This window comes from Paralichthys olivaceus, chromosome 12 (assembly GCF_024713975.1).
Source record: "Paralichthys olivaceus isolate ysfri-2021 chromosome 12, ASM2471397v2, whole genome shotgun sequence".
Taxonomy (NCBI): domain Eukaryota; kingdom Metazoa; phylum Chordata; class Actinopteri; order Pleuronectiformes; family Paralichthyidae; genus Paralichthys; species Paralichthys olivaceus.
The window spans coordinates 6,756,438-6,774,697 of NC_091104.1; the positions used below are offsets into that span (position 1 = coordinate 6,756,438).

At 42.8% G+C, this 18,260-nt stretch overlaps 1 protein-coding gene across 6 annotated transcripts in view; it reads right to left on the reverse strand.

Annotated features, from left to right (window-relative positions):
- The window catches only part of pcnx1 (pecanex 1), a 31,624-nt gene extending 13,791 nt beyond the window's left edge, over positions 1-17,833 (reverse strand). For 3 of the 6 annotated variants that reach the window (XR_011244708.1, XM_020097917.2, XM_020097920.2), the window contains exons 1-11: positions 17,539-17,833; positions 15,692-15,906; positions 13,445-13,550; positions 12,092-12,128; positions 11,261-11,317; positions 9,434-11,161; positions 7,304-7,433; positions 5,035-5,228; positions 3,081-3,174; positions 2,393-2,450; positions 1,511-1,743 (exon numbers count right to left, since the gene is read on the reverse strand). Coding sequence is in view for 5 of the 6 variants with exons in the window: in XM_020097917.2 (XP_019953476.1) it covers positions 1,511-1,743; positions 2,393-2,450; positions 3,081-3,174; positions 5,035-5,228; positions 7,304-7,433; positions 9,434-11,161; positions 11,261-11,317; positions 12,092-12,128; positions 13,445-13,550; positions 15,692-15,906; positions 17,539-17,691 (3,005 nt within the window). In the remaining variant the exon portion in view is untranslated. The remainder of the gene's footprint in view (positions 1-1,510; positions 1,744-2,392; positions 2,451-3,080; positions 3,175-5,034; positions 5,229-7,303; positions 7,434-9,433; positions 11,162-11,260; positions 11,318-12,091; positions 12,129-13,444; positions 13,551-15,691; positions 15,907-17,538) is intronic. The other 3 variants (XM_020097918.2, XM_069535591.1, XM_069535590.1) reach the window with 3 other exon arrangements.
- Between the last annotated feature and the right edge of the window lie 427 nt (positions 17,834-18,260).

Genomic DNA, 18,260 nt, shown 5'->3' on the forward strand with positions numbered 1-18,260 from the left:
TTGGTTAATGTGCCGCCAGAATCTGTGGAACCACACAGCTGCATATTAACTGTCTAGTTTAGCCACTTTACTGTAGCTACAAGTTCTGTTCCTCTTGCTTTTGAAAAATAATCAAATAGGGCCGATGATGGAACCCTGTGGCACTCCATAGGCGATGCACTGAGGAAAACCCAGACCCCGTTCAGACTTTGCAGTACAGCTCTAAGTATGCATTTAAGATCCGGGCACTCAGACCACATTTTGAGGGGATCTGGGACGTCTTTATGCCGTGTGAACACAAGGACCACCTACACACCTGATGGTCCTCTGACCTGCTGTAGTTTCATTTGGATTGAAATTATTAAACACTCAATGTTTTTACAATGTTTCCCAGACATCAAATCATTGTTGACCAATGCAAAAATTTCAACTCTGACCAGCACATGTTTATTTTCCATTCATTTTTCAAATGGCCAAAATCTAATTTCACTGTATCGCTGCATACAATGATTCACTCAGCCTCTTCTGGTTCTGCTCTCCCCATCTCACACAGACACACAAACACATGAGTAAACTCAAACTGGATAAAAACCACATTGTTTGGTGTTTGCAAATACAAATGACAAATATGTTTATTTGCATATAGGGCAGGGAAGTAAGATGTGATCACAAGTGTTCACTGGAGTAGCATTCCAGAAGAATTCTACATAATCAAAATTATCCACATGTGATCGTACATTATTACCAGGTCTGAATTGAGCCTCATTTGTGTGTGGAGGGTTAATATAATCCAAACAGTGATTTCTATTAAATCTTCCCTCAGACAGAGGTGAAGCCAACATTATCCCATCCACCTCTACATTGAATAGCCTGCAGGGAAATGTTGACATTCAAGGGTTTAAAAAGTGATTGGCTAATCTTTTAGGAATTTGTTGCTCCAGCTGTATGTCTGCTGTTTATGGGGCTGTTACTGTGCTGCAGCGGTCTCAGCCTGTCCTTGATTTCAGTGGGACTGACCTGATTAAATCAATGGTTAATGCTGTGCTGGGCAGAATTTTAATCAGTAGTTACACCTGTGTTATTAGTCTAAATAATAGACTGGGGAGAAAGAATAGTGTCTCATCTGACGCTTGTAGGATTAGTCACATATTTAAAATCATTTTTCAAAACTTATCTTCATCAATCTTTATCAATCACTTTTATGTTTTGTGTTTTTTGTTTGAAATTATGTTTTGTTTGTTTGTTTGTTGGTTGATTTGTTTGTTTGTATGCAGGATTGTGTAAAAACTACTGAACAGATTTCCACCAAATACACTCATGCAGCTGTAGCAGCTGTAGCAGCTGTCTTTGCAATGACACAAAATAACATGTTTCTCTTATTTTGACATCACTGTAACATGTATGATCAAGTTTGACAAACCCAGGTAGTTTGCACTTGGTGCTACATCAGGACATAATAGCACAAAGGCACCTTGTTCAAACTTTTATTGAAATAAGACACTGAGGATGATGGATGTCTGTGCAGACTTACCTGTCAAATAGTGCCAGCAGTGTGAGTCGGTCAAAGTGCAGGCCGACCCACAGGTAAGGGAGAAGCCACAAGCGGTAGTACTGCCTGACTTTGCCAGCAGCAGAGCTGGCGACAGGGTCATCCTGGGCCAGCGGTGCATCCTGGAGCTCTGGGCTCAGATCTCCGTCCTGCTGCTCCAGCAGCTCTGGGTCCATGGTCAGCAGACGGTTCAGACGGATCTGAGGAAGGGAAATCTGTCTCCCGGTCAGTCAAACTTATTCATCACACAACTCACACCACTTAAACAGTATTCACAAGGATTGAGACCTAAAAAAGACAAATGAATGTACGCATTAAATATTTTCTTTGTTTAAGATTTGAATTAGGATGTTCACAGAATAAAGACTGGACCACTGCCCCCCCCCCACCCACAGCCATCTGGATTCTCATCGCAAAAATATAAAACAGCCGGAATCAGATGATCGAAGACATTTATCTGGCTCATGTATAAAACCATTGCCAGATGAGTATGTAGGTTCTAGGCTTTTAGGGGTTTTGAAATCCAATAAATAATTTTTAAAATGACTTTAGATTTTAAAACTGGAGTAATATGGTTTGTTTTTGGTCTGAGGTTAAGAGAAATGGAAAGAAAGGCGATAACGGAACAACAACTGTTCATAGTGACGAGTATGAACACCAACAATAATAATATGCAGAAATATGTAAAGCAGACATGGTTTGCTTTTGAACTGTCTGCACTCCTCCACAAATCTAGCTCTGTGACACACACACACACACACACACACACACACACACACACACACACACACACACACACACACACACACACACACACACACACACACACAAACACACACACACACACACACGTTGGGTACTCACCAGGTCATGAGGGTAGAAGCGAACTGAGGTAGAACTGGAGAGGTGGGAGTCGGTGTCCCTGCATGAGACAAAATGAGAACACTGATGAGGGAAAAGCATCTGCTGCTGTATTTAATCATCATATATTGCCAGGCAACTGAAATAAATACTCAATAGGCAATTTTCTCGCTTTTGTACTGAACAGTTAAGTTATTTTTAAATGAAATTGTTTTTCCTCACGGGCATGTCAGAAACCCACTGGAAGACCAACTGAAAAAGATTATGTACTTAATCAGACAAAACCAAGAAATATGCACATTTTTATAATTTTTAATGTTTAATTCAAAAATGATGAGCGAACATTATCATTTTAACATGTTTTATGTTCTCCAAATCCTTAAATGATATGATTCTGTCAATTAAACCTGGAAGTTGCTCAAACATAATTAATCTTTAAAAATGAAAAAGACCGCATATTTTTTGTGTTCAAATTAAATTCAAAGACAGAGGACAAGCATCTCAGTTTTATTATCATTTAACTGCAGAATGTTTTTATTGCTATTTGGATTTTAATTGTGAAATCAGTAATTGTTACAGGTGTTCTTGTGAGAGAAAATGAAACTATTGGCTTTTTAAATAGGAGAACGGAGTACATGTGTATTTTATCAGCTGATATCCCATTAAATTAATCAAATGAATTGACACTAACCATAGGTTATTGGAGGCTCGTCTGGTTGCAGGTTCAAAATTGACCAGGGACATGTCACATCCACCAGTCTCATATAAAGAGGGAGTGAGTTTTCCTGGAACAACACAACAGAAGAGAGAGAAGCACAGTCAGTTCACTGAAACCACAGAGTTTGACTTAGTCTGTGGGAATAATTTCATTAAACTAGATGTTTGCAGGCTGGGAAATAGTTTTCTTTGGCAACATCATTGTGTTCACCTGAGCCAATGGGATTATTGAGTGAATGTGCCCAAAGAGACTATAAGCAAGTTAGTCATTTCCTGCTATCTGTCTATGCGCTGCCTTGCCATGTGATCAGCTTGAGACTATGAAGAACACAAACTAAAATAAAACAAACAAAACCTGACATATTTCATGGGCATTCATAATTCCTCCTCACAGTATCTCACAGCTTATGAGAAGAACTACATAACAAGCTGTGCCTCCATGAATAGAACTTCTCTTATTGACTCAGGTTATTTCAAAATGAACATTACAAATAAATTCATTTCTAAAACAATGCATTAACCCTCCCAGTTGATGTATGTATGAGCTATAAGAAAAGTTGCTATGGCAACACCATTCCTACTCATTCCATGTAATGCCATTGTTGTTTGTGTTTTTTAAAAGTTTGGCTATTAAAGAAGAAAAAAAAAAGTAAAGTAGAAAAAGAATGAAAAACTGTTTTTCGATGTGTGACAAGTGAACTGGAACCATCTAGCACAGCTAAGAATGACCCACAAATATTGTCCAGTCTGAAATAACAAAAGTCAAGAAGAAATTAGCAAACATTATCCAGGGTTTTGGTACATTTTCTCATTTGAGACTGAAGGATTAGTCCCATATTTTTCGTTGCTAAGGAGAACTGTTCAATGACGTTAGTACGTTTTATTTATTTCAGGGTATTTGATAAGGCATGACTCATTGTGCAATGTAGGAAAGCTACCAAAGGAAAACATTTTCTTAAGAAGCAGCCGAAGACAGGTGTTCTCATAATCACATGAACGGCAGTGGGGCCTGAAAAGGTAGACTCTGCCAAAGAAGTTAAGTCATATGCAGATAGAGAAGAATTCTAAACGCTCAGGGACCAAAAGCACAGAACATACAGACCACCAAGTGTCTCAAAACAAGAATCCACTCCAGGTCAGATTGTGAGTAGGAGTAGCAATCCATTCAACACTGGTTCAGATGAAGGGCAGCTCAAACAAAACTTGCATTTTTCACAAAAACTGTTCAGGGATGTCAGCAGAACATGTTTATGCATCGACAGCAGCTCTGTGGTGTCAGCACTGTGAGCAGGAATGCTGTGATCAAATGGTAAAATCCACATCCAGCTCAGGTCAACTGCTGGCTGCAGACACAATATCACAGACAGAGATAAATGGAGCATAGATAATTGTGCTCGGCTTCCACTCATAGCAACAGTCTACCAACCATGGACAGCAGAGAGCATGCATGTGCATCTGTGACCAGCTCTCTGCAAGTGATTCCAAACCCTCAAAGTCAGTCTCATCGCTTTAACCGAAGCAATTAGTGCAAAGCTCTGCAATGGCCCAACAGTGCCGTTGAATTTAATCACGCTGCACCAAAATTCATACAAATAAAGATGTCAGTTATCTGAATATGTCTGATTGTTTTCATCAAGACCCGTTAATTATTCCCTGGGAAATCCAGCCTATCTCACGAATGCCAAAAGCTTTTTCTTGGCCCATGTCTCATCTTTCTGCCAAATTTCGTGACAATCAGTTCAATCAGTTTGCGAAATCCTGCTGACAAACCAGTAAACCAACCAACCAGCAAACAAACGGGTGAAAACACAACCTCCTTGGCAAACACTTGATGTGACATTCAGATCTGCCATATCCATGAACTCCTTCACCCTTCTGTGAGAAACTCCAGTATTTCAACATCTCCGTTCTCTTCGTGTGTTCCCTACCAAAGTCGTCCTGCAAGCTGGTAGCGCCAACGGTTGAGGCCTTGTCCTGAGAACCCTCCAGGTGCGTGCTTCCATTCCTGGCCAGCAGGGAGGCGCTTGTGCTCAGCACGGTCACCTGGGACGGGGTTCTGGATGGCTGACTTTTCACCTGGGAAGTAGAAGGCTGGGAGGCCTGGCTGAGAGCCTCCTGAAGACTGTAGGAGGAGAAGGGAGAAGGGGAGGAAATGAGAAGTGGTGGACGCCGGGGGCTAAGGGGGAAGGGTACTGTTGATATACATCATCATCACATGAGGAGGGAGTTGAGGCAAGGGGTTTGATGCGCACGCTGGTTGCCATGGTGGAGGCCCCTAACTCCATAAGTGACACTGACTGTAGTCTCCTAATTTCTTGAATTCTTTCGATTCTTTGAGATTTAACGGACTATGGCGTGTTTCCCAGAGATATTTACAATCTTGTCACGTTCATGTGATTTGATAGTGCAGATGTAGATATAGAAACCAATAGAAGTTGAAATATTTTGTTTCCACTTTTTTTTTTTGCATTATTTATTGTAAAATAACAGTTTTCATATTCGTGCACATGAGCAAACATAAACTATGATGTCTGTGAAAGGCTTATATTGACTGATATTATCGGCCAACAGATTAATCAGTCAGGCTCTAATTATTTCCATGCAGACTGACCTCCATGATGGCAAGAGGCATGGATGAGAATTGTGACACTGAGAGATAAAGTCTGTACATGAAATGATTGATAAGTCTTTTCCAGTTCTTCTAAAAGCTGTAACCAAATATAAAGCAGTGAAAAGTGACTTAGCTCTTCATGCTTTTGATTAGAACGTGTCCAAAGGAAAATCTACCCAGAGAGCACGTCCCCTTAAATTTTACATGACACTAATCCTCAATGATGCTGATAAATTCCATCACTGCGGGATCAGTGCATTAGGAGGACTTTCGGTATATCCTTTCCTCTTTAAAATTACTGTTAGAAGTTTATTTTGAGTGGTTGAACATTGAAAAACCATGTGACCAAGCACGAGGTGTCCAGTGCTCCAATAAAAGGGTCAAAATAAGCAGGGAGTGAAGGGACGGGGGAAGAGGAAGAGATCAGTGGCTGAGGGAGCAATTTTGCAAGTTTACTGACCTCTGGCCGGCTGCATGTTTGTTTTTCTTGCTAAACGTTTTTCAAGGCTCAGAATTGAATATGTGACTGTGTGAGATGCATGCAGGAGACTACGGCACCTTGGCCAGAGGTGAATTTTGCTGTTGGCAGGTGAACAACAGAACTAGTTATCAAGTTTTTAAGTTATAGTTATAAAGACCTGAGAAGAACCAGATCTACATCTACAGCATGAAACATACACAGAGTATTGCCACTTTACATGGCTTAAATACAAAGGTTTTTTTAGGTACTAGTAAAGGCTGTTTCCTAGTTACAGCACGGCCACTCTCTAATTAGGCTGCAACCTCAGGAGTGACAGTGCTTTTGAGGTTTTCTTCAGCAGGATAGTCAATCATGTCAGGTCACTGTCCTTTTCAACAGTAAAGATTAAACCTACATAGAGCCAAGGTTAATTTAGTAAAAGGACTAAAAGGCAGGCCTGCAATTAATTAACAATTAACAAACTATTAGAATGACTCTTATAAAACATTCTCATTTTATGTCAAAAGAAAAAAATGTGGAAATCTAAAGCATCTTTCTCCTATGAGTTATAATGTTGAGCTTATGCAAATTGGAGTAAAAAAACAGGCACTTGAAATCAACAGAAGAGCAGCTATGGACTCACAAAATAACAAAAACACAGTAAATACTCAAAGTCTGCAGACCTTTGATTTTTAAATTGATCAATATCCTCCTCGTCCCTCTCTTTAAAGAGTTTTTATACAGAACAGCAAAGTAATTTGATAGAGCATGACGTCTGTATAACTGGAGGAATCATGCACAGCTCTGAGAGGAGACGGTTTGTCAGACAAGTAGATTAGTGAGTTTGGAAGGACTCCATTCTTTGATCCATGCCCAACCCGTGCAAAAGAAAAGATTGAGGTAGAGTGATAACAGGATGAACAGGGTGAGGTCTTGAGAAAAGGACGACCAAAGTCATCACATGCAGAGGGCAGACACTCGTCCAGTGACAGCTGACGTTTTGCTTGATGTCATGCACAGTGGAGAAAGCAAACAGGTTTTGATGAGAGGCGGGAAAGAGCGCCACCTGGCAGCATGCTCACACCAGGCAACACAGAAATGACTCCCTGCCCCATGCACGGCGTACCTGAGAGGAGATCCAATGAGAGAGGTGGGTGGGGTGGGGTTACTCCCTGCGTTGTGTCGCCGTCGCACTGCCTGCCGACGAAACGTGCTACGCTCACGGCGAAATATGACCGTCTCCTCACTCCCTGGGGCTGTTATGGTGAGACACATCATTGGCCAGTCAGCTTGGAACGTTTCCTGTCTATGAGAGCTTAATGTGGAAGTATGATGTAATGATCCCCCGTTATGCTCGGGCTCAAATACATTTTATTAACAACGAAACAACGATAAAAAAATCTGCTGCTTGAACTTCAAAACAAACATAAAGGAGAGTTTCTCTCCAAAGTGAGACCAACCATTGAAAAATAAGACGTCCACAACAACATGACTGTTGTTTCGTACTCCTGCTCTTACAATCCAACAGAGGCAACTCCCAAAAGATGGGGTAGCACATTTCATACAGCAGATGTGTCGCATTGACAGCAAATTATTTTATTATAACATCTGCTCAACAGCGCCCACCAACTCGACCTTGGATCATAGCACAGTGAATTTCCCTACAAGATTCTTTTGAGTCAGCAGCTTTAAATATCCTCCAAATTCCTCATTTTAACACAGACAACAGGCTAATCTTCTGATAATCCCTCTGTAAAATGAGTCGTAAAAGTGGCTTAAAAATACAACTTTTTCTTGTAAACAACAAGAGTTCTTCCCCCTGTCCTATATAACACATATAACACATACAAATAAAACGTACATTTCAGAAGCAATCCAACAATCTTGCTCAATTCTCTGTACACAGGGTTTTGCTGCCACAGCACTACTTGGTCTGATGTGACCTCTGTGGCTGTTATCTAATGTTACAAACTTTAGGTATATACAGTCTGCCACTACTGAAAACTGACTTCATGACTCTTCTCTACTTCTTTTACGCCACATTACTTATTAAAATACCATGGCTGTGACTTGCGGCCACCATGGCTGGTGTGAAGCTGAAGTTACTGTAATGACATTAGCAGCAGAAGAGCTGGTGGAGTCGGACCATAGGCAGAGACAAAAACACATGTCTGCTGTTGAGATACAGTCAAGTTAGTTCTTGTTTGAAAACTATTAAAAGGTTCATCTGTGACTTCCTCAAATAGACTATTAATGGCCACAAAATGACTTAGCAGGCTGTTGCTAGAGTGAGGTAACTGGTTAAATTTAGTCAGCGTTGCCCAGTGTGTATGTAAACAAGTGAGACTAAAGCATATATGAACCATGGACATATTCCACGTCCAACATTTCCACCAATACTGACAACTTCAAGTCAAGATAAGTAAGCTTTCAGTGATTCAAAGAGAGTACATGACTAATTATGAGATGGTTCTGGACAGCAGTTGTCATGTGCAGACGTGTCCTATCTCTACCACTGTATGTCCCAGGTGGTGTAAACTCTAGATACCCAAGAAACAATCAGTGTCAAGATCGTAAAATATCTTCACAACACACAGAAGCCTGAATACCAGTTATCATCCAGCGAGTTTGATGGATGCAGTGGGGGGATGAATGTGTGTTAGACTCAGTGTGTATGACACTAATAAGAGAGCTGCTGTTTGTCTAACCTCAGCACAAAGCACACACTGTGCCATCATGCTAATAGTGATCTATGAAGGGAACACTACGCCTGGGTCAGGATTGTCAGTCCATGGAAACTCACCATGGTTACACTGAATAAGTGAGGCAGACAAGAGTGCACACACATACGTACGCAGAGTACCCAAAACTCTCTCAATTATATCAATTCTATCATTATACTCCAGGTTAGGCCAGAGAGCGGCTATTTAGTAAAGTGAGTATTATATATGGTTTACAGTAAATGTACACATTCAAAGCATCATTCAGTTTGTAATTGAAAAATCCCAATCTGAAAAAACAAGCACAAAATATCAAAACAGACTAATTATTCCTGTCGTCTTCAATTTACCATATCAACCCTATAGAGCAGATACTGAACCAAACCGCACCTTAGGGTAGGGTTGAACACAACCATTCCTCTGATTCATGTAACTACACTGACAATATAAAATGTAGACTAGGTATGAAACACTTGTAGTAAACCAAAGAGGATGCGATGTGTAAAGTATGTTGAAGCACTGTGTGCAGTACGTACCTCGCAGGGAAGCAGCAGTGGCATCCTGAGGCTCGGTGAAAGCCGCCTGGTTGGGCAGACTGTTTCTGGAGCGGGTCACTGACTCCAGCTGGGAGGCCCGACCCAGTAGGGATGCTGCATCGAGGACTTCCCCTTCTTTGGCTTCCAGGTCCGACTTGGAGGTGGTAAGGGGCCGAGGCCCAGCTGGAGCTCCGAGGCGACTGGGATCATTAAGGCAGGCAGCCGTACCACTGTCCAAACTCAACACTCTGGCATGCGTTTTGGCACTGCCCGTGCTAGGGGTACGGCGTGAGGGGCGCCGTTTCCCTCCGGTTCGAACTCCTGCCTCGGCTCCTGCCGCAGCTTTTACTGTAGAGGAGGAGGAGGCCGCACTGGCTGAAGTGTGCTTGGCTTTCAGGGCCCTGTAGCGCCCCTCTGGTGAGTGGCAGGAGCGGGACGTGGTACTAGATGAGCTGTCTGTGCTTAAGTGGTGGGTGGAGTGGAGACTGGAGGCACAGCTGAGTTCACTCTGATCACTGGAGTCCCCCTCTCCACCCCCAGTAAACACAGCACTACAAGGCTTGGCCATGCCGCGTAAAGACATGTAGTCCCGGTGTCGACTGGCATCAAAGCTGCTTGCCCTTTTTTTGCCAGTCCGCCGACGTCCACTACGCCCTGTTGACAGGGAAGAAGTTCTCTGAACAATGTTTGCTGACTTTGGTTGAGTGTCACCTTTCTCCTGCACCTGCTCTGTGGCAGGTACATCTGTAGAGCCATCAGCACATGTCCTGATGCCAGGCTCTTCCTGGCACCGACCAGGTTCTACCAGCTCTTGGGTTGCAGAGGACGTTTTGTCAGCAGGTTGTTTAGCAGTCAGCTCATTGGCATGAGGGTTTTTATTGGCCTCCCTAGAGGGAAGACTGCTAAGACCTCGAGAGCTTAGACTGCCAAGGCTCGTAGTCCTGCCGTCTGCAGGAGCAGATACAGCATCTCCTCTATTCCGAAGACGTTCATCCCCTGAAAGTGAGAGCAGGCTCTCCACATGTGTAGAGCTGGTCTGCTCACTGTGAAAACTACTGACAGTGCTGTTGGTGTCCCTGTCTGTGCCACTGCAGTAGCTCTCAGTGGAGCCACTACTGCGAGTACTCAGGCTCCTGAGGCTGTCAGCACTGCGCTCCCCTCCCTGGGACTTTCCTCCTCCCCCAGAGCCTTTCCTACCACCACCTACGTCCACCTGGTACAGTCCTGAGGTACCTTCCCCTGCCTCCCTGGAGGCTGAGCGAGCAACCCTGCATTGTTCTTTGTGCCTGTAGCACTCCATTCCAGAGGTGGAGGGCACAGCTGGGTCCTGTTGGTACAGCTGCTCTGCCCCCTCTCCACACACTGCTGACCTGTGTGGTCTGGCAGTCTCCAGCTCACACACAGGGTCAAGGCCACCTCTTCTGGGTGGAGGGTACAAAGGAAAATCTGGTAGACACGGGTCGGGGAAAGCGGAACCCGCCGAGCTAGAGGTCCGAGGCAGCCCCCGAGAACGGAGCTCCTTCCTAAAGGTCTGAGATTGCATTGATGCATGACTGGTCACCTCTGTGTCACAAGAGGAGTGTGACAAACTGAAGTGATAAGCAGCAGAGTTACAGATATCAGCAGGCTCTCTGGACAGCTCTGAAGGACACAAGGAGGTTGACGGCTGCAAGGAGGCGAAGGAGTCGTTGGGGACAAAGCAATACATCTTGGCATCTGACAGCAGATCTTAATGGACACAAAGAAATAATACAGAGGGTGTTGAAATCCCACAGCCACTAAAACAAGAAAGCTTTTTGCTTATATATGAATGTCATGTGTGTTTACCATGATCATGACTGCAGCTCTCAACAAGAGTCAAACTAATGTCATCTGAGGTCTTTCCTGCAAAGGTAGAAAGAAAGCAATTAGGATAAAGAAATACTGTAATCTTCTGAAAGTATTAGTTCTGAGAGGCGACTGAAGTTGTAAACCTGAAACAACCAGTTATGATCTAACTACGAGATGTTCTGAATAGATTCCTTGAAAGCACAGATGAGATCATATTTTCACAAAGATGTGATATCACATTAATTTTTGCAATTAGTGTTCCTCAAATCCTTCACAAGTGGTCAGAGTGGTCACACTACATTACAGTATTTGATGGACAGTCTGAAAAGATGGAACCCTTGAAAGGAAGACATATAAAAAGCTAAAGCCCAGCAGGGCCCTTGTCCCATTCTAGACCATTTCCTGTCATCACAACCACCAGCTAATTAGAAAACTCACTGAATTATTCAGATGACGCAGCCACTTCACTCTAACACTACAATGGACCCAAAGCAAAGCTACAAGTTCATTTATTGTCTTCTTCTCAGTGAGCTGTTTTAATAAAGAGTTCCTGGAGAACGACTCCCAAGCTGCATCTTTCAGTGAATTACTCTTTTTCCCCACAGTCAGCAGTGCCTGTCTAAAGCTGCCTTATCTCGACTGCTGAGGTCACAGTAACGCTGAGTCAGACTACATCTCCTGGGCAGCTGGGTGATCATAGTTGGAGTAGTGTTGAATCCAAAAACAGAGAAGACGTTAGACGGTTGTAAAGAAGACGTGGAACATGTCTTCACAGTGACAAGAACTGACTTAAGTTACAGAGACCCGACAGAGGGTAGTCATAGTTACCTTTGGCAACTGTTGCTCTTCCATGGCTGGACGCAATCTGAAATTTGAATAACAAAAAGATAAGACATTGATCATTTGAAAAAAGTTGGTCTGGATATCAAAAGAACATTTCTGAAGCAAAATGTTCCTGAAGGAAACGGACACAGTGTGTGATCTTCTAAGAAAACAGATTCCTAACAGCCGGCGCCTCTTCACTGTCATCACAGAGAAAGGTTTTGGCTTCCCTCTCTACTCGGCACACAGCAGCTGAGCAGAACATGGTGGCTGATTAGCAACTCAAGGACACGCAATACAAAGATACTGAGCCCATGAGGATTCAGAGGTTAAATATATCTCTCAGAATAAAACAGCTAAATAACTTTGAATATATAAAAGAGATAATTGCTGACAGCAAACTATGTGCGGATCATACGTAATGAGAACAACCCCTACACATGCACGCGCATGAACGCACACACAAACATCTGTGGTCAAATTAAAATCATTTTGAACTTGGATTTCTACTCCTTATGTTTCTCCTTGCTTGTGTAACAGGAAGCACAGACATGGAGGAGGTTTAAACGTGGTCAGATCTCAGGCTATGATGCTTGTTTGTGAAACAAATTTAAAAAAAAGTTCCCTGGAGCATGTCACACTTGTTTACTGATCATTTAACACGAGGCGTGATTTACAAAACAATGTTGTGAATAAGACCGGTGGTACAAACAAGTTTAGGTTTTGAATGATGAAGAAGTAGCTGAGGTTGAGATGTAGAAACTATTTTCTTCAAAAGCAAAAACAACAACTTTGTATGTAGTTACATAAAGTCAGTTTTACACTTCAGCTTTGTAAAGGTTTTAAGAGGAAGTAATTGTACTTCGATAAGGATTGAGCCACAGGTTTAGTCTGAGTAACACTGGATGTAAATCATAACTTTTGTTTGTTTACAAGAAGTTCCACACGGCACCTCTGAAGTATTTTTTGCCTTTATTAAATGGTGGCATTAGAGAGACAGGAAGCGTAGGGAGAGGAGGGGAATGACACGAAGTAAATGGTCAGCCAGGGAGTCGAGACCCACAACACAGCCGATAAGATCCTTAACCACTCGACTATCAGGTCTCCACAGTGTCATTAAATATGGAGTCAGGCCAAACACAACAGAGAAGCTCTTTATAGACACAAGATGTACTGTTTGGTTAAAACTGTTCTGGGCTGCATGCTGTATTTTATTCAAAACAAAAAAATGAGATGACTTATTATTATATTCAGGTATATTTACCTACTCTTTCTAAAAAAGAAGATGGGGCTGGGTCTCATCAGGATCATGTTATATTCAGCCCAGTTTAGTCCGCAGCAAACCACTGCTCTGCTTACCTGCTGGTTAGACTCCATCCCAATATAGGAGTTCCTGGAACTGCAGTCTACTGGCGGAGTCTCTTGCCTGATGAACTCTGCCATCTCAATACCCCCTCCAGGGTCCCTGGACACACACACAGACACACTTTCATTAGCAGCACAGACACAATGCATTCACTCCCTCAAATCTGAGTAAATGGTTAAGAGCAAAATGTGTCATTCATCCTGTTTAGATACTCTCAGGCCTGTTACGTGACATTTATCTGCTTCCCTACATTCAGTTGCACTGAATAAGTTCAAGGAAAAAAGCATCATGAAACTTTATTAAACATACTTGTATTTTACATCCTTTATATGGAGATTGAAACTCAAGCGAAGGACCAAAAACAGATGTAATCATTCATTTAGATTTTCTCAGAGCCTATATTTAGCCCGGACGTGCTTATTTAACCAGTTGGTATGTTGAAACAAATGACTTGCCAGGGATTGTCTATAAATCATCTCCATATGCCAAAAATGTTTCGTAATGGATGAAACCACAACATAAACGGCCCAAGTAATGAATTACATCATGAAACTCAGATGAATGGAGACTGGAAAAATAGGACGAGGGGAAAACGAGTGGGTCGAGGCGCAAAAAACACCTTAATCAACTTCAGCTCGACTCGCCTGCTCTACTGTAAACTCAAACAACCTGGAATGTAACTCCAGATGTGTGGGCAAAGCTGCGACTGCTCCTGTGGTTGAGAGCTCTCATTTTTCTTGTTGCCTTTCCCCTCAGCGTCCTGCTAAGCGCTCCCTCTGGAATGTGTATATGAGTCACCTCTTCGAGTCCAGGGCAGTAAAACGCAAGAACCTCACTGACTTTTGTTCCTTCTGAAAAAGAACTTAACTATAAAAAAAAAGAGACTGGCATTCAGAGTTGGGGTACTGCACTGTTTCATACTACTGATATGTTACAGTAGTTGACATGACATGACCGATGTGAATAACTTTTTCAAATTGTATAATTCATCATCAGCTGTTCATGTTGTTGCTCTGTGATATTGTTTCATTATGTTCGCTGAAAGAGGAGCCACCTGAGTCCTGCAAAACAATGATCACACTAAAAAAGATGCATCATGCTAATGTGCACATGAATTATCATTATTAAGGTGTCATTAGCTTGTAGCTGTATCTTTGTGCATAAAGAATATTTTAGGTTTCAAGGAAAATCAAGACAACTAAACAGAACTGTCCAATCAGGATGTAGGCTATTTTTACAAGCATTTTTAGGTGATGAATAACTTCCCCAATTGCATCATCTGCTTTATAAAAGTGTTGTGTAATTGTCTGAGCTCATATCAATGGGTCTACACGCACACTGTTGACACAGAAATAACAACAAAAAAGGAAATGAATTTTGCATTCTGGAACAATGTTTTGTGAGTGGGCCCCCTGTTTTTTCATTTTTGTGCACATGAACATCAACACGATGTACATTGATGGCAATCATTGACAAGAGGTGGTAACGCATCATGAATCACGGCAAGAGGCCAGCACGTACTTTATGGGAAAGGAAATTCATTTGTTGGTCCCCAAGATACACAATTTGTGTTTTGGTGAGAAACACTGATGTAAACAGTGCTTTTGTTTGCTTACCATAGAATCCCTCAGGGTGCAGTATAAAGAGAACAGCTTGCAGTGTCAAAAGCAGTATTGTATTTTAAAACAATGCCCGACAACACAGTCATTTAATACCAACCATGGGGGGACGAATTAAATTTATTTTAACTGGTAAATAACTGATTACTTTAAGAGTAAGTTTCCCTGAGGTACCCTGTCTGATTTGCTTGCATGGTGTGTCATCATCGAATACTTTCAACTGAATGAAAAGTATGTTTACATGTTTAAGGAGTAAAGATCAAATCTGACTAGATTTCACCATCATAACAGCTGCTGTTACAGCTCAGTGTGACTTGTCACATCTTCAAGCTTTTCAAGCAACATATTGATTTTCCTTGTGGCAGCCTGTGTCCTTTGACATCTGACAACAAGACCTTTGACCTCAGCTTCAGATTACATCACCTTCAACTGACACGATTCACACCGCGACCACGCTCCTTGTGATCACCGATCAGGAAGCACACCGCCCTCGACCTACTACACAGTCTTCTCGGAATACCTCATCATCTCTGCAGCTGAGTCACACTCATGAAGCGATTTTGTCCCACGTCTCCAGATATCAGATGCACTATTGGTCTGTGATACAAGACATGAACTCACCCTGGGCCGTTGCTGTCTTCCCGACGAGTGATGCCTCCATCATTAGCCCCCTCAGTGCCGCCTCTGCTGCCCTGACTCTCCTTGGCCTGGTGTTCCACCACCTCCCCCTCATCCAGGGCATGGTGGAGGCGGTAATTCACCGTCTTCAGCAGCAGGAACATGGCAGCAATCACACCACAGTAGATTCCCACGATCACCATGGTTGGCGGCAGGGCCTGGGATTAGACAAAGAGAGGACATTTGTTTATATATGATATTGTAGAGGGAACAGATTGATGGTTTTATCGTGCTGTAATTTATTTTCATAAATAGCTTGGTGCCCCATTTCTATAAGGCTCTGACTGTTCTTCTTACTCACTTATTTATCCAAAATAACAACAGGTTGACAGATTAAGACTCTAAATTGTCCATAGGTGTGAATGTGAGGGTGAACAGTTAGTTTCTGTGTGTTGGCCCTGGAATACACTGGCAACCGGTCCTCTTTTTCAAACAAGCCTCCTGAAAGCTTTTATTTATCATGTCATGTCATTGTAAACTGAATATTTAGCAGTTTGGGGGACATTTAAAAAGCAGCAACATTAGCTCAGTTAATCTTTTGTTGTTTCATAGATTTAACAATTAATCAGTTCAATGAAAAGAGCATAGTCACCAGATTAATTGATCCTGAATATAATCTCTAATTGCTGCTCTAGTGTTTGTTGGAATCGAACCTGCAGTTTAACACATTATTGCACCAATTATTCACAATGCGACAGTGTAAAAGCAGCTGCATTCAGATTTCAGCCTCGCACATAAAAAGGACCGAGGCTGTCACCAGGCATCTGTGTGTCCCACAACAAGGTGTCTGAGCTGCTGCGTCTCTGTTGTCCTTGAGACATCCCCCTGCATCTGAAAAAAATCCAAACAGCAGCCACCGCTCTAAACCTGTGGCTCGATATGAACCAGAGACCTGACTGACATAACATATTCCATTCCAGAAATAGAACGGAAACCACAAACCAATATGAAACATCGACATCTTCTTAATATAGAAGGTGGGTAAGTGCTGAGCGAACAACACGAGGACATTTACCGAGCCACACAATGGCATTGGTGTAGCACATCTGGATTATACAGTCAGTCCACAAACCACATGCAGAAGTGGACTGCGAGTGATGTGTGTGTGTGTGTGTGTTTGTGTGTGAATTGTTTATGGGCAGTTTAGAGGGCAGGAGTAAACACAGAGCGTCTCCTCTAGAAAACAATAAAAAGCTCCTTGTGACAGATGAAGTGAACAAACTTGAGTCTTCGGTGTTTTCTCCAGCGTCCGTCCCCTGCAGCCAGCTGTGCTCCTGCAGTCACAGCTGGCAGCTCCCTCACAAGACTGGTGAAAGCACAAATCACAAGCGACAGGAGCAAAACAAGAAGACAACAGAGGGGGTGTGGGGGAGAATTAACTCACTGCCTCTGCTGACAGCCCGACGGATTTTAACCGTTAACACGGGGACATTCAACAAAAGAGCCCCCCTGGTCCAATCTAGTTGATGGACGGTGCACTTCAGGAACAGGCGTTCAGAGGTGAATCCTGTTAAACACCTGGAGGAGACTCATCTGCCCGAGAACCAGACTATCTCCTGGTTTCTGTTGATGGGTTTTTTTTTTTTTTTAAACGTGTTTAAAGATATCCCGTTAGTTTACAGAGACGTTTGCATTGTTCGCTCCAGATGATAGACAGAGACGGACCGTTAAGTACCCGGTGGCAGCTAACGGAGCGGACACTCGGTTTGTTTCGGGGGTGGGGGGGAAACAGTCAACGCCGAATAAAAGACTTGAGTAACGAGAGGAGGAGAAGGTGGAGGGAGGCTCACCATGTAGAGGGTGAAGGGGAAACATAGCAGGAACAGCCAGGTGTAGAGGTGCAAAGCGTTGACGAATGTGTTCTGGTCGGGGTCGTAGTACCATCCGCCTGTGATTGAAGCCCAGACCCCCTGCCTGAGGATCTGGAGGGTCTGCGACCCCATGTTGGTTCGATCCCCCGTTCCGACGAGGACCGAGCGGGCGACACGGCCGGGGTGACACGCTCGGCTAGCGGCCGGAGGACATGACAAACGCCGCTCTGCTCCCAGACACTGGCCTGAAAATCCCCCGTGCAGCCATCTTCTCTGCAGCCAGCCAGCGTTTCCAGTCCTCCAGCGAGGAGACTGCTATCCCACCACGCCCTGCGAGAGGCCGCTTCTTCTTCGCGGCTTTGCCAAACAGTAGCAAGGAAGCGGCGAGAAAATAAAATGCGATCGATTATGTTATTTAAAAAACTTTTCGTTATTTCTGCGGGAAAATGTGGAATTTGGTTTTGTTGAAATAAGACACGTTTTTTTTTTTTGTCTTTTGCCAAAAACAATTGCAAATTTATTCCCGAAAAAAATACTTCTTTTAATGTCCATCCATAAATGTAAATATAGAAATAAACACTGTTTTATGATTTTTCCTGAAAGATGTTGAACAATATGTAATCCAACAAAAAGGCTGTTAAAACTTTGAATATCTTTCAATTCTACAGGATATTTATATGATTTATATGTATATTGTTCCC